A 27,273-nucleotide genomic window follows, 5' to 3' on the forward strand; every position below is an offset into this window, starting at 1 on the left:
TAACGAGCCGATTTTGAGCAAAAACTTACGAACGTCGAAGCAATGATTTTCAATTTGTAAAACTAACAACCGGCACAAAAGTAGAGAAACTTAGGCTCAGCCAGCCTAACACGTGACCTGTGTTCGATTTACTTGTTCATCTGTTTATAAAACAGCCAGGTTGATATTGAGTTAAAATCATGTCAGCCTGTCAACTTTATCAGACTATAACAATATAAGCTCAACAACATTGAACTTATATTGTTAATTCAAACTGAATTACAAATCCAAGCTGCAAATTTTGACAACCAACTATTATGTAATGCTCTTAGCCGTTTGCACAGCTGAAATATCCGCCACAAATAATGCTGCTCAAACCGAGTACAAAACCAACACCGTCCATCAATTCATCATAAAACAAAATATAAAGATCACAGTTGCTATGACAGACCGCCACTCAAAAATAAATTCAAATCCTAAAACCTTGCATCCGAGCTCATATTTTTTTGATCTATTCTCCAACAGTCAACCCAAACCCAAACTTGTAGTCTTTCTTCTTGTGATCAATCTGCATAACATATTCCAAAACAAAGTGTCATAAAACTTCAATTGTCCCAAAAATTGTTTAGATTTAAGATTGTGGCTGTTATTCTTGTTAGCTATTAGATACCGTATCTCATTTTTATAAAATGAAATTTAGAATAAAACTTCAAACGTACTAACCTCAGCAGACAGAATGAAATTTAGACCCATATTCAACCTTTCTTCAAGAAACGCAGATGTGCAACCATTTGAGTCGATCTTTCCTCTAAGACGACACTGTAAATATAAAAACAATTTAACAAAAAAAATTATTACAAAAAGGTTAAAAATAATAAATTAAATTTCAACGCAAGTTTGTTGAATTACCTGACGGAGTATATAATCATAGCCAAAGCTAGCAGTTACATCTCGTGACATGTAATTATACATCATATCGGTTGCCAGAGAAACCTATGATAAACAAAATTAGAATAACAAGCCTACTTAACAATGGTTGATAAATTATTAAAAAGTTAGTTGGCTACCTTTTCAGACACTTTCTGAACATATCCAAGAACCACCATTCCAGTGCTAGCAACTTGTCCAGATGCAACCTGCAAGAAAAAAAATCCAATTAATATTAAGCAAAAGAATATGATATAAAACGGTAAAGAGATCAAATCACAATTTACCATTTTGTCAGTGTTGTATCTAGCAGCATAACCGAGACCAGATTTCCTATGCTGACCAGCCCAAAATACTTCCCCACCTAACGACAGGTGAGGTGTCACACTCTGGAAATACAATATATCACCCTTATAAGCACCTGAAGTTTATAGTAATTAAATTTCTGCTGCTATACAACAGACGTACAAATCTTTTACCTGAATGTAACTAGCTCCAATCAAACCACCATTTCCTAGCTGTAACTGAGTCCTGTAATCCGAACCCTAAATCAAGAAAAAAGTTAGACCATAAAGAAAATAAAGTCAAATAAGATAAATAAGGCACCTTATAGTCAAAGTTGAACATTCCATGTGACATCTGAGGCTCATTTGTAAGCTGAAAACAATATCAAGCTAGATTTAGTATAATTAACTTTGAAAACAAACACTTAATTAGCAATTACATATCATTCACTACTAAACCTGAGCATTAGCCTTCATAGTAAGATTCTCAGACAGGTCACATTTCACTCGAGCACTTAACCGCCCATCAGTCAAGATTCTTCCAAAAAGCATCACCTTTGACAAACAAAAGAAAGTTTTTAGTAAAAAAAAGTATTTAAAAAATTATTACAATAGTAGTAAATATTTAAAGGCAGACCTTTGGGTCGATAAAGTTAGCACCAAACTCATAGTTTGCAGTAGGAATTTTAATTGTTTCAGCAGATTGAGAAGGAACTTCAGTAGGTCCCATAACAATACTGGTAAATGGAAAAAAAAACACATGATCATTAAATTAAAGAAATAGATATACTTATATTTTCATACAAACTCAAAAACAAGTTCAATGTGTACCTGTGACTTAGAGAGAACTTTTGATTTAGACCCTTGGTAAAATCAACACGCATACCCTCAAAATGTTCAGGTTTCAAGGACACTGCAAATGTTACGTATGCTAATATATAAGATTATTGTCAAAATCAAACTGTCAACAACAAAGCTGATAACAATAAACACAATGCTAATACACAATTAATCACTTATGTATCTTCAAATCCTGTGATAATGTCTAAATTAACTCAAAATCATACTGTCAACAACAATAAAACCAATGCCAATACATATGTATCTTCAAATCCTGTAATGAATATCATGTTTTCTGCAGATTTAATTCTCAATAGCATATCACATTAATTGTCACACGTCAATAGCTTTGGATTATATAAGATAATTAACATTAAGATAAAACTATATATCAGAACAATTGATTTATAATTTTACTTTACGGGTAATTAATGTACAGAATCAAAATCATACCGTCAACAACAAAGCTGATAACAATAAAAACAATGCTAATACGCATTTCATAATTTATGTATATCTTCAAAACAATATCATGTTTTCTGCATATTTTAACTCTCAATTATATCTCACCTTTAATTGTCACAACACAACAACTTATAACATAAAAACGAAATATTCCAATACAAATTATGAATCTGGCTGTTTATAAGATCTGCTCTTGAATACGCAAATTAAACGGCTAACAATAACCCTAAATGAATCACGCAATAGAAACTCCACATTCACAGCAAACACTACTACATAACATAATAATAATAATAACATTTTTGAGCTAGGGTTTAAGAAATTGAGGCCGCCACAAAGTCAAACAAGTGAAAAATTAGGTCAAAATCAAATAAAATAGTGGAGATACTGACTCATGGCTTCGCGGTGGATTTCTTCGTAGGGAATAGGGCACGGGAGGTCCATGTAATCGACTTTCTCCGTCTTGGTAGGTTCAGCCGCCGCCGGTGCAGGTGGAGGAATATGTGTTGCCATTGCTTGCTATGGTAATCAAGAGTGAAAGCTTAATAATCTGTGTGTTGTGTTGTCTTGTCTTGTCTTGTATTCTATTGATGTGATGATGTAAGGGTTTTGTGATGAGGCGCCTCCTTGTACCTAGAGATGGTCAAAAAAACCGGTTGGGGAACCGGTTTGCCGGTTTAAACCGGAAACCGGTTTTTACGAAAACCGGTTTTTTAAAAACCGGTTTGACCGGTTTACAAACCGCCGGTTCGTATTTCGGTTACAAGTTTTAGAGCCAAAACCGGTTAACAAACCGGTTAATGAAAAAACCGGTTTTTTTTAATAACCGGTTTTTTTATAAACCGGTTTTTGACCGTTGTGAAAAAACCGGTTAACCGATTTTTCCATAACCGGTTAACCGGTTAAAAACCGGTTTTTTACCGTTGTATAACGGCTATATGGCCGTTTTTTTTTTGACCGTTTTTTTTTTTTTACCATTTTACCCCCACAAACATCTATATATAGTTTAGGTTGGGTATTGGTTAGATCACACTCGATTATACAACTCCAAACGCTCTAAACGTTTATTTCATACGCGATTATTTTGTTATCTCACGCTCAATTATACCACATTACCACTCCATACGCTCTTATTTCATAGTCGATTATCATGGCCTCCCAAAGTGCTGCTTCATTCGTCAACATGGGTGCCTCGAACACGGGAGAAACAGTCGTTCGGGTCATCCCCATGAAACGAAACCAAGATGTTTGGCAACATTTCGACCTATGCGAAATGTCTAACGGTAGCCAAAAAGCTCGATGCAAACATTGTTTGAAGTTTTATGGCAAAGATGCAAACTCCACTTTAAAAGCGCATGTACAAAGGCCCTTTTGCAAGGCCTTGAAGGACGAATCGGGAAGTAGTTCGCAGCCGGAGATGACGAATCAAGGAGCGGTGTTTACGTACGACCTTGAAGCGGTACGTCAAAAGTTTTCAAACTTTGTGATTCAACAAACACTTCCTTTCAACCACTTCGACAACCCTCAATTCACGGAGATGATGCAAAAGTATGTTCAACCACGCTACCAACACGTAAGTCGTTCGACCCTTAGAAGAGATTGTCTTAAAGCATGGAAAAACGCTAAATCCGAACTAATTTCATACTTTTCAAACTTACAAACTGGTGTAAACTTAACAACGGATGTGTGGTCGGTACCTCATGGTTCGCCCGACTCATACATTTGTGTGACGGCTCATTGGGTTGACCCCGAGTCGTGGCAAATGATGAAACGAACCGTTGCGTTTCAATTGTTTGATTACCCGCACACGGGTAGAAATATTTTTAAACTCTTGGATAAAGTCATTCGACAATACAAGATTGAACATAAAATCTTTTCAATTTCGTTTGATAACGCGTCCAACAATACGGCCGCGGTTGGCCATTTAAAATTAAAGTATAAACCTATTTGTGATGGAGCGTTTTTTCATAGCCGATGCATTGCACATATTATCAACTTGGCCGTGCAAGATGGGTTAAACGTGATCGAAACGCAAAGAAACAATTTTAAAAGAATGTTACGAGATGTTTTTAGCAACAATAAAACATTTTCAAGATACAAAAAATTTTGTGTAGAAGCTAATTGTCAATGGTTGGGGCCAAATTGGGATTGTCCAACAAGATGGAACTCGACTTGTGATATGTTTGAGAAAGCCATCCAACAAAAAGAATCATTAATTGCGTTTCATCAAATTTTGTCAAGTAGGGGTAAATGTGCACCGTACGATCCTAGAAACTGGTTATTGATTGAGATCGTTATGGAGGTCCTTCAAATTTTTAAATCTTGCACAACTAGTTTATCCGGGGTTTACTATCCAACAAGCCCCATTGCTTTACCAAAAATTGCTGTCATGTGCACAAAGTTGAGTGAACTTCATTGTAGGGGTGCACCTTATTTTGATATGGGTGTAAAAATGAAAGAAAAATTTAGAAAATATTTTCAAGAACTACCCGCTGTTTTGACATGTGCTGCTGCGTTAAACCCTTGCATCAATGTTGGTGGTGTTGAAGCTTTAATAGAAAAAATTTGTGATGAGCTAGAGTTAAACGACGATCAAAACCCCTATTATAGCCAAACTTTAAAGAATGCTTTCAACACCACCTTGTCAAACATGTATGATGTTTACCTTACAAAATACGGGTCGTCTTCCCAAATTCATGACTCGTTAAGAGCTGTTGCCCAATCCCAATCCCAAACCGACCTTGAAATGGGGATGTACTACATGATTTGGGAAGACGCCGGTAAACGTCAAAAGGTAAACACCCCAAGCAGTGAACTTGGAAGGTATGGTGGTACCAACTTTGTGAAACACATGACTCCGGATGAATTTAGAAGTCTTGATTTGCTGGCTTGTTGGAGATGTAAGGAGGATGAGTTTCCGATCCTCGCCGCCATGGCCAAAGATTTACTAACGGTCCAAGCTTCCACGGTAGCTTCGGAGTCTGCTTTTTCTGTTTCTGGCAGGGTTATATCGATTAGGAGGACTCGACTCACTCCACCAGCTATAGAGATGTCGATTTGCTACAAGGATTACTTGGACTCTTTAGATAGGGCACAACATCAACGCTCACTCGAGGGGGAAATGGAGTATGAGGCGGGCTTGTATGAAGACGAGGTCAATCAAGGACACACTCAACCAATGACCGATGAAGAAGCCGCGTACTACGATTACCTAAGGAATAGCTCGGGATCGGGTAGCGAAGAAAATTAGTTAAAGAAACAGCAAACATGGAGGCAAATAATGAGTAAGAAACAGCAAGTTGTTCATGTAATCGTGTCTAAGCATTCTTTAATGTTTGTATTTTTGAGTTACGAATATGCGATAACGATTTAATGTTTGTATTTTTAATGTAAAAACTATAAATGAAAGTTATGTGTTTTTAATCTTCTAAGCAAAGAACCCTAACAACGAAAGCAAAGAATGGCTTCGGTCAGTCCGTTTTGCCTTGTAGTTACCGGTTTGCCTTGTAGTTACCGGTTTGTTTATACTGTGAAAAAATAATGGTTATTTAAAAAAAAAAAAAAAAACCGGTTAACCTAAAAACCGGTTATTAAAAAACCGGTTAATAAAAAAACCGATTTATTAACCGGTTCTAACCGGTTAGACCGGTTAGGGTTTTGACATACAAAAACCGGTTATTAACCGAACCGGTTTTTTTCCGGGCAAAAAAAAACCGGTCCGGTTAATAACCGAACCGGTTTTTTTAAAAAAACCGATTTGTGCACCTCTACTTGTACCACTTTCTTTACAAAACCCTTGCAAACAAAAGTCGGCTTACTATCGGCTCAGCCGTTTAGATATTATTATTAAGCCAAATTAGGTTATGGGTGGTGCGGTTCGCTATGGTATGGTTTTCCATTTGTTCGTTTAAAGATTGTCGCTTCTTTTTTCACTGAACGAGGATATCCCCATTTAGTGAAGCGGTTACGGAAGCAACACTTTTCAAACAAACCAATGGAAGGCCAAACGAACAAAAGGAAACCACGAGTAAAAGTATACTAGAATGAGGGACTCATCTCTTTAATCATCTCACGAGTCCCTGATAGCCTCGTTCAGTGAAAACAAAAGCCCACCAGTTGTTGCTCGCTCCGTTCAGTGAAAATAGAAGCGATATTCAAATGAACAAATGAAAGGACAAATAAACAAATGGAAACCATAACGAGTAAAAGTATACTAGAATGAGTGACTCAACTTCTTAATCATCTCACGAGTTCCTGATAGCTCCGTTCAGTGAAAAAAAATGCCACTAGTTGTGATTAGCTCCCTTCGGTGAAAACGGAGGCGACACATTTCAAACAAGCATATGGAAACCACAACTAGTAAATGAAGACTAGAATAACAGGCTCGCCTATTAATTATCCTACGAGTTTCAGATAACTTCGTTCAGGTAAAAAAAAACTCACCATTCGCTGCTAGCCCAACATACTAAAAACAGAAACGGCATTTTTCAAATGAACAAACGGAAACCACAACGAGTAAACGAAGACTAGAGTTAGGGACTGTTGTGCATCTCAGTGACAATGGTTTAATAGTTGATTGTTTGTAATCGGGCCTAAAATTCATACATTGTGTTTGTGTCATTTACGTTTAGTTTGGGTTTGAGATTGAAATGGGCTTGAGCAAACATATTAGCTTGCGAACTTAGCAATGTTAGCCAGTCTTATGTAAGGCGAACTTGACGGATTTATAAGTCAAGTTTGGCCTAGGGTTATATTTTAATCTCTACATTCATTTTGAATATGTGAGGTGTATAGCATACTCATTATTATAATATCTTATACGGTTTTTTTTAAATAGAGAATCACAACCAAAAATCTATTTTAAACCTTTTTTTGGCTAATTTTTGCTTGTTATTGTCTTTATCAGTATTAAATGCGTTTAATGATCATCTATCCTAAATACAGTGCTATTTAGTGTGTAAAGAACTCTTTGTGAGAAATTAGACATTGCGAAAAGATAGTTTTACTACACATATATATAGTAATAATAGAAAATTGGAGGGCGGGTATGTAGTATTTACCCATGTATGCAATGGAGAATTAGGTGAAACAACCATAAATGTGGGTTACTCTTATCAATAAAAAGACACATTAGCAGGTAAAGAACATAATCGAAATTAAGTATAAATTTAACGTTATAGTTGCTTGATTAGCCCCCTGTAATCTAATCTTAGGTCCCAAAATGATATCATGGTGGTAAGACGTCTTATTTCAATCTAAGAAGTCGATGTCTCAATCATACAAAATACACGTATTAGTGGTCAATAGAAGTAACTTCTGATATACATTATAAAGAAAAAGTTACATGAGTAGGAGAGTCCATTAGGGGTAGGGGTGTTCACGGTCCGGCTTTTGCGATTTTTTAATCAAACCGAGAACCAAACTGTTAGTAACGGTTTTTGATTTTCGTAAACGAAAATCAAACCGTTGAACTCTTAGACCGAACCAAACTGAACCATTAGTATGTTAAATTGTAAACTTACTTAATTGAATTGATTTAAAACTCTACATAAATCTGAAAATTTTAAAATGATATAACAAACAATTTACGTAAATTTGGTTATAAAATGATTAAAGGTGATCTAATTTGATATTTTTTTCTAATACTTACATGAATTTTGGTTATAAAAATGTTTTTAAAAAAAATTAGTTTATAAAAAAACTTTATTATATGTGTGACATTTTCTTACATAAGTTTAATTTTTATATAAAAAATCATTATATAACATATATTTGAAAAAATATATATCCATATTAAAGATGGGTAGTTATATTCAAACACCAGCCCCCTGGTGTGTAAATAAATATGTGCGGCTCGTATAGGGCCTATGTGAGTCGTATAGCCCTAATTTATTGACATGCATACGGAGTTGACAGTGTGGCAACTTTTTGCAGTCTATACGAGCCGTATTGACCCTATACGCGCCACATAGATTTTCTAGCTTGTATAGCCCGCTTAACTCGTCTGACCTATACGAGCCATATAGGGTCTATACGACTCATATGAACAGCATGTCAGCCTGTACTTAGACCAGATATTTAGAATAATTTCTGGTCTATACGAGCCATATAGATGGTATATGACCCGTACAGACCAGGTATCAACTTTTCTTGCTCTAACCGTGTAAGGTTTGTGTGTTGCTTTGTAAGATTATACCAAAATTTGTTTGGCTGATTGTAGTAGTGAGATATAAGTCTAAAACATGATAGATTTGCATGATGATTTATGATTTTCTATAAAAAGTTGTTTGACTAATTGTAATAGTGTGATTTAAGAATCTAGTGAAAATAATATAAATACGTGTTTTAAGTTTTTCAATTTTTATCATTCTTGTTCTTTCTTAGTCTCTTTTCTCATACTATCTAGATCATGTTTTAGTTTTGTAAGTTTTAAACAAATGGAGTTTTTCACAACGATCTTTGACAATAATTATCAAGAAAAGTAATTTTAGTAGAAATTATGGAGTTGCCGGTGGTGAAAATTATGAAGTTGCCGGTGATGAAAATTGTGAAGCTACCGGTGGCGAAAATTATGGAGTTATCGATTGTGAAATTATGAAGTTACCGGTGGTGAAAATTCAAGCAACATATCCATTTTTTCAACCGATAAGGTAAAATCATAAAGTATTATTATCTAACTATTTTTTCAATCGTATACACTACCTTTGATAACAAATAATTTTCATTATAGATATTTATATCTTTTGATGAATTGAAAAACTGGGCTCAAAAAATAGGTCGGGAGAACGGTGTCGTCGTAGTCATCGAAAGAACAAAGAACAAAACCGCGGGGGATGCGATAAAAATATTTCTTAAGTGTGATCGCGGTAGAGTATACAAGTCAACTACGAAAGTTAGACGTTCAGGTACAAGAAAAACTAATTGTCCGTTTCAGTTAGCTGGCAAATACCAGAATGAATACAACGGTTGGACATTACGGGTGAGCCATGGTCACCACAACCATGAACTCGCTCAACATATGGAGGGTCATCCATACGCTATGAGGTTGACTGATGATCAGAAAACTATGGTGATAAACATGTATCGAAATAAATTGGTGCCGCATGACATTTTAAATTTTATACAGGGGGAGGACGAGACAAATGTGTCCTCGCTCCGAACCGTGCATAATGAAACATATAAGGTACGTAAGGAGATCTTCCAAGGCGAAAGTAACATCGAGGTTCTTTTACGACTTTTGGGTGAAAAATGTTATACCCACGATTTTCGCAAAAATTCATCCACCAATGCCATGGAGGATTTATTCTTTATGCATCCAACGTCCTACATGATGTTTCGTGCTTTCCTCACATGTTGATTATTGACACGATGTACAACTAAAACGAATACAAGTTTTCGCTTGTACAAATCGCTGGTGTAACTTCGACCGGCAAGACGACTACGATTGCGTTGTCTTTTATATCGAAAGAGAAGGAGGATAACTTTACATGGGTGCTAACGAGGCTTAAGTCGATGCTACACAAGTGTATGATGCCACGTGTGATATTACCCGAAAGATCTACCTGACTTTCTGGATAGTCATGTTTTCTCTAGTTCCCCATAACACCGAAGCACGTGATCGACCTTTTAGGTTTCTTCGTATGTCTTTTGTTGATCTACGCACTATTGAGTGGCTTTTCTTGGAGGAAGTAGCTCAAAGAGACCATGTTGAGGCTCTTATCGGGGTAGACACTCCTTGGAGGAGCATGTTTGATGCCAGTAACACAATCGGGTATCGCGAAATTACACTAGAGTTCTTATCAACTTTCAACTTCAATCCAGCACCGATCGAGTCGATTCATACCGATGTTGTTGTATACTTTTAGTTGTGTGGTAGAGTGTTTGACCTTACTCTACCACGATTTGCGGTTACACTTGGGTTCTACACCGAAGAGGAGACGATGACTGATTTATTCTTGTATGCTCGTACAGAGGCTACCCAAGAAGAGTTGCCAGGTTGGTGGCATCATATTGGTAATGGGGAATATGGTTCAAAGGCTTTCGGTAATAAGGATAGGGCTAGTGCTTTAAAAGGCCCGATGTACCGATATCTCCATAAGGTTATTGCGTATATGGTTGCCAGGGGGTGGCCAAAAGTGGGTCACGCAGACTGATATGTTCTTCTTGCATTATCTGCTTGCACCTGCTAGGTGCAACCTAGCGCATTGCATTGCCTCATACTTTGCTACCATATACCAGTTTAGGGAGGAGTCCTCGATTGCATGCATCGCCTATTTCACGACCCTTGCTATGGGCTCGATTGTTTTCAGAATCGCATCAAGTGTTCGATGACAAAGAAATACGAGCAGAATCTGACCGGTAAGCGGACATGTGGGATGATGAAGATCACTAAGAAGGTTGGGAGGCAGATTTGTTTCATTGCGGTGCGAGAGCCAGAGCTCGAGCACCCGGCGCCACGCCATCATATGATTAGACCAGTGCCGTCGATCCCAATACGTTTGAATGATACGTTACGTGAGCTTGTTGCTACCACTCGCCTTACATATGCTAGGGTCGCGTGGATGATGAAGTGGATGATTACGCGGGCGAGGGAGGAGGGTCGTATAGTTCCAACACAGTCGGGCATACTTGGTTCACCGTCGCAAGAGGCATAGGAGCCCCCACCACAATAGTCGTTATTTTATTATCGAGTGTTTAGATGTTGATGTATTTTGGACTTTATGCTTTGGACCTTATGTGGACCTTATGTTTTCTATATTATGTTTTGGTCCTTATGATTACATGTTTGTTTGGTTGTTTAGTTGATTATTGCGTATATTTATTGTAACTTTCCTTATTTATGTTTAAGAAGTTTTTCTTTTACAAGCGTCATTATTTATAGTAAAAAACTCAAGATAAAATCTTTAAATAAGACATTGAACGATTATAATTTTATAAAGGCTATATTTCAAAAGATGAGTTAACACGAGTCAAAACATCTACATCAACAATGAAATTATTTTTATAGCAATTGTATTTCAAAAGCTTAGATAACTCATATAGGTGTCAACCAAAATGGATCGCATGACCACATTTAAAACGCCGTTACCCCGAAACGTTCATGTTGTTGGTAGGTTGTTATGTATGGAGCAAAATATTTATTTTTAAATTACGTGTTTCTGTTTTATAACCAACTCAGTTGTTATTTTTAATATTTTATAGTATTAAAGTAATCTTAAAGTAAAAAAAATCAAAAAAACACCTATACTAGTCAAACAGACTTTATACGAGTCCTATAGTCCGGGGCTATACAGTTCAAATGAGCAAAACCTAACACTCCTACTCCTTACCGAAAATGATTGACTCCGCTCCTATACGATGTCATGGTGTTTGAATAACCTTCCCATTTCCAGTTGTTTGTATAACCAAGCCATTAAAGATTTGATCATTTTGCAGCAAATTGGCCCAAAATCAACGGTTGGGAAGCTCCTAATTTCCCACCCAATTCCTGTTTGAAGGTACTCTCTTCCTCTCTGCTTCATTAAATTTGCTAGTGATTTATGAACGGATAAACCCTCGCCACTTTGATTTGCTTATTTCTATGTCAACTGTAAACACTGCTCTTTTTTATAACATAAAAGAAGTCATTAAAATTTTGATAAAACAACTGTTATCATAAAGACTGTCAAAAGAAAAGTAATTTTGGAATTTGAGTTGAAATTGTATTATATGATGGTTAACATCAGAGTTTTATTGCTAGAGAAAAGCACACATGGTCAAGACATACTACAAGTTGCCACTTGCATGGATTAAATTAAAACTGACTGGTAATCATTTACTTATGATGTTTATTCTTGCAGTAGATATGAATGTTTTACTGTTATACAAGATGGATGCTTTATAACATCTGTGCAGGTTTGAATGCTGAAGTGGACAGAATACTGGCGATTGCTTGCGTCATTACAGATGGTAAATTAAGGAGATCGGTAGAGGTAAGGTGATGGGTTGTCTGTCTTTTTGACCCGTAACTGTGAGCCATAGATGTGGAAATTTTGACCCGTTTACTTATAAACGGATCCATTTGGGTTATGTTTGATCCTTAATTTTTAATTTTGGTAACACGAAAAAACTAAAAAGGAAACAGTCAGACGGGTTATGCGTAAAACATTCCAAATCTCTGTATTAAATAAATTAGAATACTACTGGCTTACTGCAGAAATAATATATTTCTTTCGTGATACTATTTGGCACACTAATATTCATAAAAGGTTTTCGACAAAAGTTGTTTCTAGTTCACCCCTAACCCCGCCCGCACATGCTTTGACCTGAAACTATTTGGACCCGTTACTCCAGTTGTACAAAAGCTACATACTTTGACCCGAAACCATTTGGGCCCGTTACTCCAGCTGTACCATATGTTACATGCTTTGAACCGAAACCATTCGAACACGTTACCCCATTCATACAAAAAGTTACATGCTTTGACACGAACCCATTTGGACACATTACCAAACCCATACCAACCGCCCATTTTCCAACTCCAGTGAACGATTTAAGTATTTTCACAAATTCGTTATGCTTCCAACTGTACCAGGCAATCTGTTAGTGTTACAGGAACTAAAATAGGCTCTTTTTTGCTTAGGGTCCTGATTTGGTAATTCATCAAACGAAAGATTTTCTGGATAAAGTTAGAGAACGGTGCCAAGATCATCGTGCAGCAAGTGGTAAGGCTAGCCATTAGCTCATGCATTATTTTTAATTTAATTATCAACTACGACTGTATTGGGAGGACATATATGATTTATATATGTTAGAGGCGGCAATATGAGTAGGCTGAGTAACCGGTCAAAACAAGTCATCTGTAAGAACGGGTCGAAACACATTAAAAATAGACTTCAAACGAATTCCAGTTCACTTGACCTTTAGCTCTTTTTTTTCTTCTTTTCTTTCTGTGACTACTTTGAGATAGACCACGACCCAATTCCAACCCTTTTATAAGTAAACAGGTCAAAATTGTCACCTATCGTGTATGTACTTTTTTGGTTCAAGTAACCAAAACTATTAAGTCCTAAATTTACATGCCAATTTGTACATTAGGGTTGTCTGAGAAGGTGACACAAAGTAGAATCGGTGAGAAAGATGCTGAAGAACAGGTGAGATAAAACTTGTTCATGATAAAAAATAATTAAAACTCTTTAACGATTTCAGCGGCCCTTCACAATTTTTATTTGAATCAGAATGCTTTATTTTTTATATTGCCATAGGTTATAGATTTTGTGAAGGGACATGTCAGCGCGTATACGCCTTCGCTTGCAGGAAATTCAGTTTATGTTGATTTTATGTTCTTGAAGGTAAAATTGTCCATTTTCCAGTCATGTTGTTCATATTCATCATGTATAATCTTCATATAAAAGCAGCATAATATTAATCTTTCATATTGCAGAAGTACATGCCCAATCTGGCCAGTCTTTTCTCTCATGTTCTCGTTGATGTCAGCAGTGTCAAAGCTTTATGCTGCCATTGGTTCCCAGACGGTATTATCTAAAATTATATTTGTTGGCTTTAGCCATCAAACGCGTTAATATTAATAAAATATAACGCAAATTGACATGTTTAAATAAACTGGTTAAAATTTCTTTGTTTACTCGGGTTTGTTTGATTTGATTTTGTTTAGTTCCGTTTTGGCTTGCAGATGATAAAAAGGCTCCTAAAAAGAATAAGAAGCATAGAGCCATATTGGATGAGATCAAAGAAAGTATAACCGAGCTCAAATATTACAAGGAACATGCATCTAAGTCACCAAAGTCTTAAGAGGTAATGCTGAATGTAGACACCAGACACCATGTATTAGTTTTGTCACTCTTTTAAGTTATACACTAGACACCATGGGTTTTGTCACTGTTTTTTCAAACTTTCAATAAATGCTTGTAGTATTTTAAAGTTACTAGTCTTTCATCACTTTCAAAGTTGGTTTTTATTGTAAATTGTTAAATCTATATTTGATAAAGATTTTTAGTTGTGTAAACTTAACCCATATAGATTAATTGATCTAACTTTAACTTTGGGCATAGATTATACACTATCCAACACTTCGTCTTATCCTTAACTAAACTACCGAGAAACATACGATAATCTGTTGAGTTTTACAAATAACTCAACGGAACTATATCACAAGAATGTTTGAATCTTATATTTACAGGTCAATGAATATAGAAGCGCAGAATATAATCAAAATCAAAGAATTAAGCTGCAATCTCAAACCGAATAAACTGAAAACCAAACTGATGAACACCTATGTACGCATAGTTAAATCTGAATCGTGAATTCTATATATAACCATCATATGGCTATGCTAAGTTGTTAACTCATGAACTATAATCTAACATTTCAACAACGGATAATTGAGTTCAAGCTCGAGTCATACCACTCGAGAGCTACTTGATCTTGGATCGATAAAAAGCTTAAAACAAGTTGAGACTTTTTAGCCGAACTTCAAATAAAGTTCTTTTAGTTATTCGGCCCAAGCTCGAGCAGTATAGGATGCTCGCTTCGGCTCTTCAAGCGTTAATAAGCCTTGTGTATTTTTAAATTTTACATATTTTGTATTTATATGCATTAATTTCACACTGCACAACTGAGCTCAAGCAAAACTTTGGCTCATTTAAGATACTACATGAGCTCAAGTTGAGTTTAGACTCACTTAAGGTTTTTCTTAAAATATATAAAATATTTAGAGCCTATGTAAATTAATTAGCAAATAATAAATGAGTCGAGCACCTCCCCCCACTCCCCCCCCAAAAAAAATCACGAGGCAAGTTCAAGCTTTAGAACTAGCTTGAAACGAGCCAAGGTCAAGCACTGTTCAGTAAATGAGTCGAGCTTGAACCGAAAAAAAAGCCTTCTAGGGGTGGCGGTTGGCACACGACGATGGTGGTTTGTGCAGTGGATTGAAGAGAGAGGTGCAAATAGTGTAAGAAGGGCAATGTTATAATACTTAGGTGTAACTCTAACAACGTGATGTACAACAAGGTAATACATGTTTATTGCAATTGTGAGTAAAAAAGGGTCTAAAAATAATAATATACAGGGTCCTCCTGTCTACACGTACTATTGCCTAGTTCCATTTGCAGGCCTTAGGTGACATGATATTGCTGGTTCGATTGTTGATGGTGGCCTAGTGGGGTTTTGCAGCTATGGTGGTGGTGTGGGAGACCTTCGGTTTGGGTGGGGGATGTGGATGGCCTACTGTTGCTCGGTTCTATATGGAAATCCTAGGTGGCGATCGTTTGATGATTGTGACGATCCGTTGACTGCGTGGTAGGGTGCCATAGCTGTTGGTGATGGTGCAGCTTCACCTTTGCCCTTTCCGGCCACCTGTGGTAGTGGCTGGTAATTTATGTTGTTCTTGGTTTGCTACTTAAATGTTCAGTCCAGACTATGATAACGCTCCATTATTTGGTGTGGCAACCAATGTTGCAGAATGAGTAGGGATATGATGAGTAATTTTACTTACATAGAGTTATTTTTTGTATGTAAATTCTATGTTATCACTTTTTGGTTCTCAAAATATTAAGCTTGAATAAAAAAATGTTATAACTTTGTCACAAACCCGACACAACGTGCTGGTTATAAAATTTTTTATTATATTTTTAATTGATAACTTAGTTATAAAAAAATAATTGTTATACAAAAAATAAACTTATTGCTTTTTTTTTATAATTGTTACTCTTATTATTTATAGTTTGTTAGTCTCATTTTGTAGTTTTAGTCTTTTGTATTGTAATTATATGTTTTGGGCTCTAGTTGTTAGTTGTGAATGTTTAGTCCCAAGAGAAATAATGTTGTAAAGCCCATTGGGCATTTGATGTGACTTACTTCTCATGTATGCTTTCCTATAAATAGGAAGCATGTCATGAGAAGTAAATGTTGTTAGTTGATCAATAGAAAACCTTTTGCTAAATCTCTCTTTCTCTCGGCTTTCTTTCTTTCTCTCAAACCACCCGAAAATAACATCTCAAGATCTGAGACTGCTTAGGTGGCTTAGTGTGATTTCCGCTAGCACTAAGCTCGGTTGATCCAAGATTATTGTTAGATCCACCCGCCTCGGGACCTACAATTGGTATCAGAGCTTCGGCTCACTAGTTGAGGGTTTTGGATCACAACCTTGGGTTTTGATCTTGAGTAGAAGAAAACAAGTGTTCTTGACAAGAAAGTTCACAAAAACAACAAAAATAAGAAAAATACAAAAAGACTCGGGCAAAATGTCTTAGAAAGTGTTCTTGGTGAAGATAACAAGTGTTCAAGTTCTAGATCTAAAATGTTTTAGGGTTAAAAAGGATAAATTTTGGTGTTACGGGTTGTTGAAAAGGGTCAAAATTAACAAGTTAAGATTTTCGCTTCTCATGGCATCAAAATCAGTGTACCAACCTTTGACCTTGTACTAACAAGTTAGGTGGAACAGATCCCGAGAAAGATTGCTTCTGGAAGCTTAAAATTTTTTTGCTTTGCTTGGAATTATTTTGCTTCGCTTGAAACTTTTTCGCTTCGCATCACTGTTCACTTTTCGCTTCGCTTGGAATTATTTCGCTTCGCTTGGAAGTTTTTTGCTTCGCATCACTGTTCACTTTTTCGCTTCCCTTGGAATTATTTCTCTTCGCTTGGAACTTTTTCGCTTCGCATCGCTGTTCACTTTTTCGCTTCGGTTGAACCATTTTTCGCTTCGCTTGAAAAAGTGTTTCGCGCAAAAAAGTTAACTGTTTTCAAGATTTAAACTGTTTAAGGGTTGTTAAGTGTTTGAGACTACCAAGACCATGACGAGCACTAATTCTGAGCTGTTGAAGGGATATTTGTTGTTAGAAAACCAAGTGGGAACCCCTCAGAAGCCTCCTAAGTTTATGACCTTAGATGACAACTTTGCCGACTTCAAGTGGAGGTTCATGAACTACATCTCATTGACTGAAACTGATCTAATGAGATGTTTTGAACAAGGTCCTCATATTCCTGTGACTCGCACTGATGCTGGGGAACAACTTAAGACTGTTGAAAACTATGATCAAGCGGACAGAGACTTATTAGCACAAGATAGGAAAGCTTATCTCATTTTAACCGTCTGTCTTTCAAATGAGATCACTGAGACTCTTCATTAACACATAAGTGCCAAGGGTTTGTGGGAAGCACTTGTTGAAAAGATTGAAGGCAATGCTGAAATTAGGGAAAACAAGAAGGCCCTATTGAAGGAAGAGTTCAATATGTTTAACCATCGACAAGGTGAAGCTGTGTTGCATTTGGTAAAGAGATTTGAGAAGCTGATGGTTAGAGTCAGAGCTGCCAGTGTTAACATAACCAACTCTGAGGTCAATCACAAGTTGATGAATTCGTTGCCCTACAGTTGGATTACAAACACAATCACGATCAAGAGAACAATGACAAACAGTGATTTGATTTCTACCATCAAATCATTTGAAATGGATGAGCAGATGAGAATGAACAATCATCTAAGTTCTCTGAATCAAGCTGGAGTGAGTACTACTTTCTCAATGCCAACTGCTTTTATTAGCAAGACTCAACAGAATGTGTATCCTGTGACCACACCTAAGTACTCCCCAAGTGTGCCTTCACAACCAATTGCTTTCATCTCAACCAACAATTAATCAGACTCTTCAAGTACAAGTTCATTTCAAAAGGCAGTCGACAGTGCGGTTACCCAAGCATTAAAAGCTCAAGGGATCTCCACATCTTCAAAACCTCAAACAAGCAAACCTTTAAGTTACTGTGAAGCTCTTCCGTTGTTGCATGACTCAAATGTCTCAATAGTTCATGCCTTTCTATCATGTCATGAAGAATTATTGCAGGGAAATCTATTGCCACCACACTTTGAGACTGGGGATTTGAAAGATATCAATCAGAAGGATCTTGAAAAGATGGATATCAAGTACCAAATGGCAATGGCTGTGCAAAGAGCCACAAACTTCATGAAGACGTATGGGAAGGATAGCTTCAATGACTCTGACAGGAAAATGATTGGATTTGACAAGTCGAAGCTACGATGCTACAACTGTGGTGAGATGGGTCATTTTTCACGAGAGTGCATGAATCCCTCAAAGCCAGCAAATGATATTCGTGTGACCGAAGTGACAGAGGAAGAAAACAGCAAAGTTGCTGGAAAGAGGCATGAGGTGCAGAAGCCAAGCAGCTCAGCTCAAAGAGTTGGGAATCATCCACATAAGTATACAAGTACAAACTCAAAGGCCCTTGTCTCCCAATCGGATGTCCAAACTTGTATGGATTGGGATGATCAATTCCAAGAGTTGCAGAATCCTCTCAACATGGCTGGCATGGCTTTCACGACAAATGATGAAGTATCCTCATCCACTGCTGCAAGTTCTAATGCGTCACCCTCTGATGAGGTAAATAAAAATCTTTGCTCTCAAGCTTGCATGAACAAAGTTACATATTATAGATATCTTCAGGAAGAAGTTTTGAAAAAAAATGCAAAACTTCGTCAACTAAATGCTGAATATATTAAGGCTGACAAGATCTATGTTGAAAAGATTAAAACTCATCACGATGATGTTGCAAATCTTAAACTTAAAATCTTTCAAGAAGAGCATAATGTCATCTATTATAAGAACATAATTAATAATTTAAAAGATGAGATTGAAAAGTTGAAACTAGATATTTCTGATAAACGAGAAAAGAAAAAACAAGTTGAAAGATTTGAAGGATCATCTGAACAATTAGATGATCTTATTGGAACTCAGAGAAGTATTAAAGTTAAATCGGGACTAGGTTATGATTATTCAGCGGTGCCTCCACCAATGAATGATAATTACACTTGCCTACCCCATTTTAGCTATAATACTTCTCCTGATGAAGAGATGGCCTATGGGATTGGTAAGGTATCAAAACCAGTGAAATTCGTTCCTGCTGACTCTCCATCAAAAGCTCAAATTCAATCATCTGATAAGTCTAACGTCAACGTGTCTTGTGTAGCAGGTGATGTAAGTGGTGATTGTGGGAAGGTTAACTAGGGTTGTAAACCAAAAGGAGAATTAGAACCACGTTTTGATTCTTATGTGGGTCTAACAAAAACGATTAACAATCCTGTCTGTAATAAAGTGTGTGAATCAATGTTAGGAAGCTTGATGTCAGGATCAAAAGCTGTATTTTGTGAAACATCCAGTGATGACTGTTGTACAAATATTTGTAATGAAAGTGAATGTTCTTCTTCTGATTCAGAATGTGAAACTGTTTTTGATGAAACCATTGAAGTCCAGGTTAATGAGCAGACTAGTCAAGGTTGCTCATCAACTGATCATAATGTTGAGAACTTAGTAAAAGAGACATCCAAATTTGAAAATGAAAAACCAAGCACCTCTTGTAAATACGTGCCATCAAAGAAAACCTCTTTTTCTCAGTATACAAATTTGAATAACAGTGCTCAATATTATGATCAGTTTGATAGTGACTATTATTATTCTCAACAGAAACCTAGACATTCAAACTTTTTTGCTTCAAAATTTTCAAATGTTCATCATTATAAGACAGACACAAGTTATAGAAATGTTAACCCAACTACATCACCCTATCACACATGTCTCAGTGACCAAGATATTTATAAATACAACCAAAGAAAATGTTGTTTTGTTTGTGGGAATCCGTCTCATCTCGCAAGACATTGCAAAACCTGGCATAAACAACAAAGAGATCTAAACAGTAAGTTTGGTCAGACATTTTCCAAATTTCCTGCTCAAAATAAGAAAATGCCTCACCACACTTATACTTCAGCCAGTGAGACAGATTTAAGACCCAAAAGAACTGAAAAACCCAAGAAACCTTTCTGGCTAACCCAAAGAGAAAGGAAGAGGTTAGCTAAGGGATCTAAAGCTGAAAAGCCCAAGAACCCTTCAAAGGTTTTCTCAAAGGCTAATCAAGAAAATTTTGTGGTTAAGCTTAATAAAAAACGATGGCAATCAAGAAAACCATTTCAAAACCGAGAAATCATAATTCAACTTCCTCGAGGGATTGCTCTTCAGATTCTGACTCACCAAAGAATTACATTTTCAGAAATCATAAAATTAAACTTGGTGATTTTGTGTTTAATTTTCCCGAGACAAGTACGTCTCGGGAAACCCTCCACTAACTGGTTATTCGTGTGAGTATGGTCAGCCAGGACGACCTGTCAACAGTATTTGGTACTTGGACAGTGGCTGCACCCGTCACATGACTGGAGATGAGTCGCTGTTGTTCGACATTAAATCATTCGATGGTGGACACGTTTCTTTTGCCGGCGACATTGGATGAGAAATAACCAAACAATGGAAGGTCTCGAATGGTACTTTGACATTCGATGAGGTCAATCTGGTGAAACAACTCAACCACAACCTGCTCAGCATGCCTCAAATCTGTGATAAGAAATTCTCAACCCTATTTACAGAAAATGAATGTCTCATTTTAAAACTAGGTTTTAAGGTCCCTAAAGAGTGGATCATGCTGCGTACTCCGAGGCATAATGATGCCTACATTCTGGACATGAGAAGCAATTATTCCATGCATTCTGCTTCCTGCTTGATGTGACATTTGAGCCAAAACAAGGTACACCTCAGTACGTATTTACCAATTAAGCAAATAAACGCCTTTTGCGTAACAAACGAACGATTAATCGAACGGGTCGGGTTATGACCCAGATATCTCGGGGGGCCATCTATAAGTGATATACGATCTATACAAGCTAAAACATTAGAAATATGGCCTTAGTTTGATAGCAAACAAGTTAAACGAAAATATGCTCGTTTAACTACCCGCTATAGATTTAAACGCAAAAGATAGTTACAAACCAAGCATTATATCATCCGTTAAGCCGAAAAAGACTTACCAAACACTTATTTGAAATGTTTTAAGCGATCCATGAAAATATTTTTGATTTTTACAAACATATAGTATGTTTTTATAATTTTACACAAAACTAGCTGAAAAACACTTGTTTTCGCACTGTTTAACGCACCCGATAAGTTTTTCGCGCCAAAAACCGAACCCGAACTAAATTTGGACCGGGCTTTTCGTATTTGGGCTTGAGAAACTAGATCATTGGGCCAAAACAGCCCATCATGGGCCCATAAGGGCTTCCGATCGGACCAGCCCACCCCACCCCCCATTTTTTTATAAAACTTATTCCACAAGCTTGTTTATTCATTTTGGTTTATAAAAGTTGAGGTCCAAGCAGCTGCAAGCTGATTTTCCAGAAATCCTTCAAACCCTAAGGTAAGGAGCTTAAATAAGTAGCTTTTGTACTTGTTTAACCTTGATTAATACCATAAAAACATATCTTGGTTACTAAAAATCATTCCTAACCGTGTAAAAATCCTAAAAATGGTCCATAAGTATGTTTTGATAATACACGGTAAGGAACCTGTTTTGATAGTTTTTTTTTGCCATAAACACGGATTTTAAGGGTTGAAACGGCGTTATTACGGTTCAAAAGTTCGTTTTTGTGCACTAGCCGAAACCCTAAGTTAAGGGCTGTTATGTTGATGAAAAATTGCTTGGTTTGTGATATAGGACTTGTACCTAGCTTTCTTAGAAGCACAAGAACCTAAAAACTTGATTAAAAAGTCGGAAACGAGCCAAACCCGCTAAGGCAATGCCGAAACACTCGCTTACGGGCTATTTAGGTTAAGGTTGTGATGTGATTATTATTAGGACTTGAAAATTTTCAGGAACATCAGGGACCATGTCAATGAGTCCTTGTTTAAATTTGGTAATTTTTCGACCATCCGAGAATATTTGGCGAATTTATTACCGAATTGGGACGTTTATTTGGGAAAAATAGCTAAAATACTTCAAAAATTATGAACCTTTTCTAGGAACTCAGATTTGATGTATTTAGATCACATATGAATTTTGGAATGATTTGGAGAAATTTAAAGGTGTTTTGTATATATGCGTTCGTGTGAATTTTTATAGCCGAATTTGGGCCAAAAAGAATATTGCACGAACTTTTTACATTCTGGAATTGATACAGGTTGATTTGGGACATGATTTGAGAATTCAGGAATTTTTGTGGAATTTTTGGAAATTGTTTGGGGTAAACGGACGATTTTCAGGCGAAATATAGCTGATAAAATGAATTTTTATAAATTAATAAATCAGTAAATAAATTCCAGAAATATTTTTATAAAAATCTACATATTTTAATTGATAAGTGGTTAAATTTTCATAATTTAATGATTAACGGTTAATTAATTATGCTAATTTGAATATTAAACAAATTCAGTTTTTATAAAAACCGGCAAGTTTGCGACTAGCGAATCTGCGGGAATATCAAAACACCAAGAGTGATCAAAAATCATATTTTTGGACTAATTAAGTAAAAACGAACTTTTTCATGAAAAACCTGGACAATCCGGATGGATTGTGCGCGTTTCTTCTTAAATCAAATTGAATAAACGAAAACGGGCCCCGTGGCTAATTCGGGACCCCAGTATGTGATCCTTCTTTTTAACTTAATCATTTTATTAACCAATACATTTACCCAAGCTTATTTTCCCATAACTGTTTTCTGAACGCGTAAACGAACAACTCGGCCTAGCTGGGAAAACGGGAATCTGAGCCAAGTTCGGTTTTAAGTATTAGACATTGAACAACATCACAACCTAAGCCTATTGCCACTTTCTGGGCATTCCAGCTATACCCAGATTAGTTATACAGCCCAGTTTAGTATTGAGATTATAATAATATTAAAATATTAATATTATTATAATATTGATTATAGGAACTACTGATAGCGGACCAAACAAACCACGAGCTGATACAGTACTGATTATCGACTAAACCGTGAGTTTCATGACCCCACTTTTTAACTGTTTTACGAACTTTTGGGGTGAAAAGCATGTTTGCTTATATCTATATACTTATCTGAAACATGTGATGATGTGAATTATCTAAGTGCTAACACACGAAAGTCCCCACGATCACAGTGATTAACTTCGAGCCGGTGGCTTGTGAATAGTACTATTGGTTTGACAAACCCAGGCGGGGCCAGCACGGTTGCTGAGACATTATCCCGTTTGCACATGTCCATATATTTTTTACGAACCAGCTATGTAGTGTTAGACATAGCTACTGGGGCATGTTGTGGGCGGAAAGGGGCCACAGTGGTTGATCGAGCGTGGGAAATGGAGGCACGCAGCACGAACAGTCAAGGCTTCACTGTAGCATAGCATAATTACATCACATACATCATTTACATACATACATACTTATTTCATGATTACAAGTGTTGACTTGTGAACACTCATTACTGATTTCTTGAAACTCGTGAAACTCACCAACTCTAATAGTTGACCCGTTTTAAACTGCTTTTCAGGTGTACCTAAATTGGAATGATTAGGTGATCTGTTACTTGCCTGAAGTGTGTGGTTGATGCTATGTGAATAGAAGCAAGGGTGTTAGTAGTAAGAACGTTTAGTTAACGAACTAGTTTTGTTTGTACCACCTAGACTGTAAAACAATGATAGAACAAAGAAATGTAATATATTGTAAATTAGTTTGTAATATTTTTTCATAAACAATGTGTTGATACCAGAGGTGTCTGTTACATTCCCGTTTTATGCTTCCGCATTGTGCTAGTCGGGGTGTGACAGAAGTTGGTATCAGAGCCATTGGTTATAAAGGATTAGGTTATCCCTTAGGGTACCTAAAATATAACCGTAGGCTCGATTAACTCTGGGAGATAATTAAATAATAAATTAATATTATATACTGATGGATGTCGGGATGAACTTGTAGGGCAAGTGAGTTATTGTGGTCCGGAACATAATAACATACTTGCTTGTACGAGGGAATTCGGGGAGAAGTCGCGGAACGTGTGGTTAGGTAAAAGTGGCAACATATGTGTATAAAAGGTAATGTGAAAGTATATATATATGTAACACTCATACGTGCTTATTTGGAACAAGGTGTAAGAATACGTGTACGTACGATACTGTTGATGACGGTAAATTTTACTATGAATATTATATTCATTTATATTCAGTATTGATTTAAATAATAATAATAATTAAAATTTTAATAAAACTAATATTATATTCTAATATAATTACTATTAAATTTGGTTTAATTAATTAATCTCCTTGACAATAGTTAGCGCTAGTAATAGTTATTATTCTTATAACTAATCTTTGTGCAGAGTCATATCAAGGAATAATGAGTACAAACCGGAAGAAGAACCGGTAATCTCTGTAGAGGAGAATCCCGAGGAAGAATCAGTGGAGGATCCAGAAGAGGAGGATCCAGAAGAGGAGGACCCAGAAGAGGAACCGGAGGAGGAAGATGAAGAGGTGGAAGAAGAAGTTATCTGTAGAGAGCTACCCAGGAATGTGCCTGATCTATCCGGTTACAGATGTGATAGTTATCCACCCAGGTCACCACACAGGGATCAAGACGAAGTTAACAGTCAGTATCGTTCGCCTATTAGAGTAGCCCGATCACCCACTCCACCTGTACACCTGTCGCCGACGACTTCAGCTGCTGCGCGAGTCCGGCAGACTGCTCGTATTAGGGTAACCCCGATTGACCCTACCTCGATTCCATTCAGATCTACCCACGACCGGGGAGGACCTTCACGCCCTAGGGCAGATACTTCATCTTCCCGTTCATTGAGTATACCTACCCCTCGCCCTGACCTCCCAAACACAGGAAACAACTCTTGGATGGCTGTCCTGACTGACCGTGTGATAGACCACTCGATAGCCATAGCTAACATTAACCAAGAGAGGAGGGACGTGACCCAGTACTTATCGACGTTACATCAGATAGTACTGAACTTGCAGCAGTCAGATGCCTACCACCACTGGTGTTTGGATAGGGTGACAGTTCGGCTGTGGAACTGTTACTGGGTGATTACGGTGCTGTTATTTTTATGTTTGTGGTTAGCCTATCGTCTGTATGGATAGATGCGGAATATTACAATTATGTGTACATGATCTTTTGATACTCCATGTATGTATATAGTAGTATGTTATGTTAACGTGGAGCACAATTTTGTACATTATTACAAGCACTGACCTTTATAGGATTAAGTCTAACAGTCACTTAGTGACAGATTTTGATATATACATGCAAGCACTGGCCTTTATCAGGCTAAGTCTGTATACCTTTTATTATCAATGTACAGAACAATTTGTGAAATGTTAGTATGTTATTTGGTTTACCTGCACAACATTTATTGTGATTACTATTACACAGTGCCGTAGGCTGGAATTAGTACTAATTGGCTTATATTTGTTTATCATTATAGAATGGCCCCAAAGAAAGCAAACCCTATGACTGAGGCAGAAATAGCCGAGATGATTGCTCGGCAAATGCAGGCAGTGATCCCACTTATCGTAACACAAGTAACTGCCGGTATAAACGCAAATATGCAAACAAACCAACAACAAAACAATAATGCTCCCCCAACCAACACTGAAACAGTTACAAATAACAATCCCCCACCTAATACAAATACCCCTACTAATGCAAATAATCCCCCACCGAACCCAAACAATAACAATAACAACCCTAATCCCCATCGAAGGGAATATTAGATCAAAAACTTTATGGCCTGTAAACCGATTGATTTCAAGGGCACTGAAGGGCCAAACGGGTTAATCAAATGGATTGAAAAGACTGAATCTGTCCTCAATATCAGCAATTGTCCACCCGAAAACATTTTCAAGTATGTTGCCTCTACATTTACTGATCACGCATTAATGTGGTGGAACACTACGGTACAGATAAAAGGTCAAGATACGGTGAATCGCATGACATGGGCTGAACTCAAAACACTAATGCTGGAACATTTCTGCCCAAAGAACGAAATTCAAAGATTAGAACATGAACTTTGGAGTTTGGAGATGAAAGGAGCGGATCATTTGGGATACACAAACCGCTTCAATGAATTGGCCCGTTTAGTACCATGGTTAGTAACTCCTGAAGATAAACGAGTTGAACGTTATATTTGGGGTTTAGCCCCAGAAGTGAGGAGTTTGGTGAACTCTGTTGGCCATACATCATTTGAGAATGCCGTGACTCAGGCCGGCATCGTAACTTTCGACTTGGTAAGAAGCGGAATGTTGAGAATGGCCGAGGAATCATCAGGTATGAAGCGAACCAATTATGGATCAGGATCACAAGGAAGGCCAGCAAATAAACGTGCACGCCCAACAATACGAAATTATGTCATGAGTAGTTCTGAGGTGAAACGAGAAAGGTACAAGGGACCATGGCCAAAATGTGATAAATGTAGTTTTCATCATGTGGGTGAGTGCAGGCCATTAATCTGTCAGAAATGTGGGAGAATGGGGCATAATGGCCCCAGTTGTAGAGTCAGTATGGGAATTGTCAACCGACCAACCCAAGCAACCCAAACTGAATCATCAGCAACCAGCTCAGCAAAGCTCAACTGTAGTGAATCGCCGTTCTTGTTTTGAATGTGGGAGCACGGAACACTTTAAAAGGGACTACCCCAAACTGAATCGAGGAGCAGTCACCGGTCAAAACCAAGCATCAACTTCAAGTGTGTCTCTGGGACGCGCGTTTGTTATTGGGTCAGGAGAAGCACGACAAGACCCGAACGTAGTAACAGGTGCATTTGTTGTTTCTGATCAATATGCTTCTGTATTATTTGATACTGGTGCCGATAGAAGCTTTGTTTCCTTTAGCTTTGTATCCATGGGTAACATGCCAGTTAGTGAACTAACAAATCCCTATACTATAGAGCTCGCTAACGGTAACTCTATAATTGTCAACCAAATAATCC

General features: G+C 37.1%; 2 protein-coding genes across 2 annotated transcripts; one reads left to right on the top strand and one right to left on the bottom strand.

The window, feature by feature from the left end:
- Positions 1-278: 278 nt before the first annotated feature.
- LOC143533719 (mitochondrial import receptor subunit TOM40-1-like) lies at positions 279-3,008 on the bottom strand. The gene is made up of 11 exons (XM_077028403.1): positions 2,888-3,008; positions 2,022-2,103; positions 1,828-1,927; positions 1,650-1,745; positions 1,513-1,563; positions 1,386-1,451; positions 1,194-1,295; positions 1,047-1,115; positions 889-972; positions 703-798; positions 279-547 (listed from the first exon to the last, which is right to left on the bottom strand). The coding sequence occupies exons 1-11, from the start codon at positions 3,006-3,008 to the stop codon at positions 491-493; spliced, it is 924 nt and encodes a 307-aa protein (XP_076884518.1). The 3' UTR covers positions 279-490.
- Positions 3,009-9,304: 6,296 nt separating this feature from the next.
- On the top strand, positions 9,305-14,285 carry LOC143533720 (oligoribonuclease-like). Its single transcript, XM_077028404.1, has 8 exons — positions 9,305-9,321; positions 12,237-12,301; positions 12,390-12,466; positions 13,117-13,198; positions 13,572-13,627; positions 13,739-13,825; positions 13,918-14,008; positions 14,167-14,285. The coding sequence occupies exons 2-8, from the start codon at positions 12,247-12,249 to the stop codon at positions 14,283-14,285; spliced, it is 567 nt and encodes a 188-aa protein (XP_076884519.1). The 5' UTR covers positions 9,305-9,321; positions 12,237-12,246.
- The last annotated feature ends 12,988 nt before the right edge of the window (positions 14,286-27,273 follow it).

This window comes from Bidens hawaiensis, unplaced genomic scaffold (genome assembly GCF_021521415.1).
Source record: "Bidens hawaiensis isolate Kalapana, Puna unplaced genomic scaffold, B.hawaiensis_p1.1 tig00009843_1, whole genome shotgun sequence".
Lineage (NCBI taxonomy): Eukaryota > Viridiplantae > Streptophyta > Magnoliopsida > Asterales > Asteraceae > Bidens > Bidens hawaiensis.

Bases quoted from the DNA above. Each gene is read 5' to 3' on its own strand.
- LOC143533719 (XM_077028403.1), bottom strand. From the start codon at position 3,008: ATGGCAACACATATTCCTCCACCTGCACCGGCGGCGGCTGAACCTACC. The intron at 1,452-1,512 runs GTGCCTTATTTA...TTCTTGATTTAG, and splicing joins TGTTCAACTTTGACTATAAG to GGTTCGGATTACAGGACTCA. The intron at 799-888 runs GTAATTCAACAA...TTATATTTACAG, and splicing joins ATGATTATATACTCCGTCAG to TGTCGTCTTAGAGGAAAGAT.
- LOC143533720 (XM_077028404.1), top strand. From the start codon at position 12,247: ATGGTCAAGACATACTACAAGTTGCCACTTGCATGGATTAAATTAAAA. The intron at 13,826-13,917 runs GTAAAATTGTCC...TTCATATTGCAG, and splicing joins TTGATTTTATGTTCTTGAAG to AAGTACATGCCCAATCTGGC. The intron at 14,009-14,166 runs GTATTATCTAAA...TTTGGCTTGCAG, and splicing joins CTGCCATTGGTTCCCAGACG to ATGATAAAAAGGCTCCTAAA.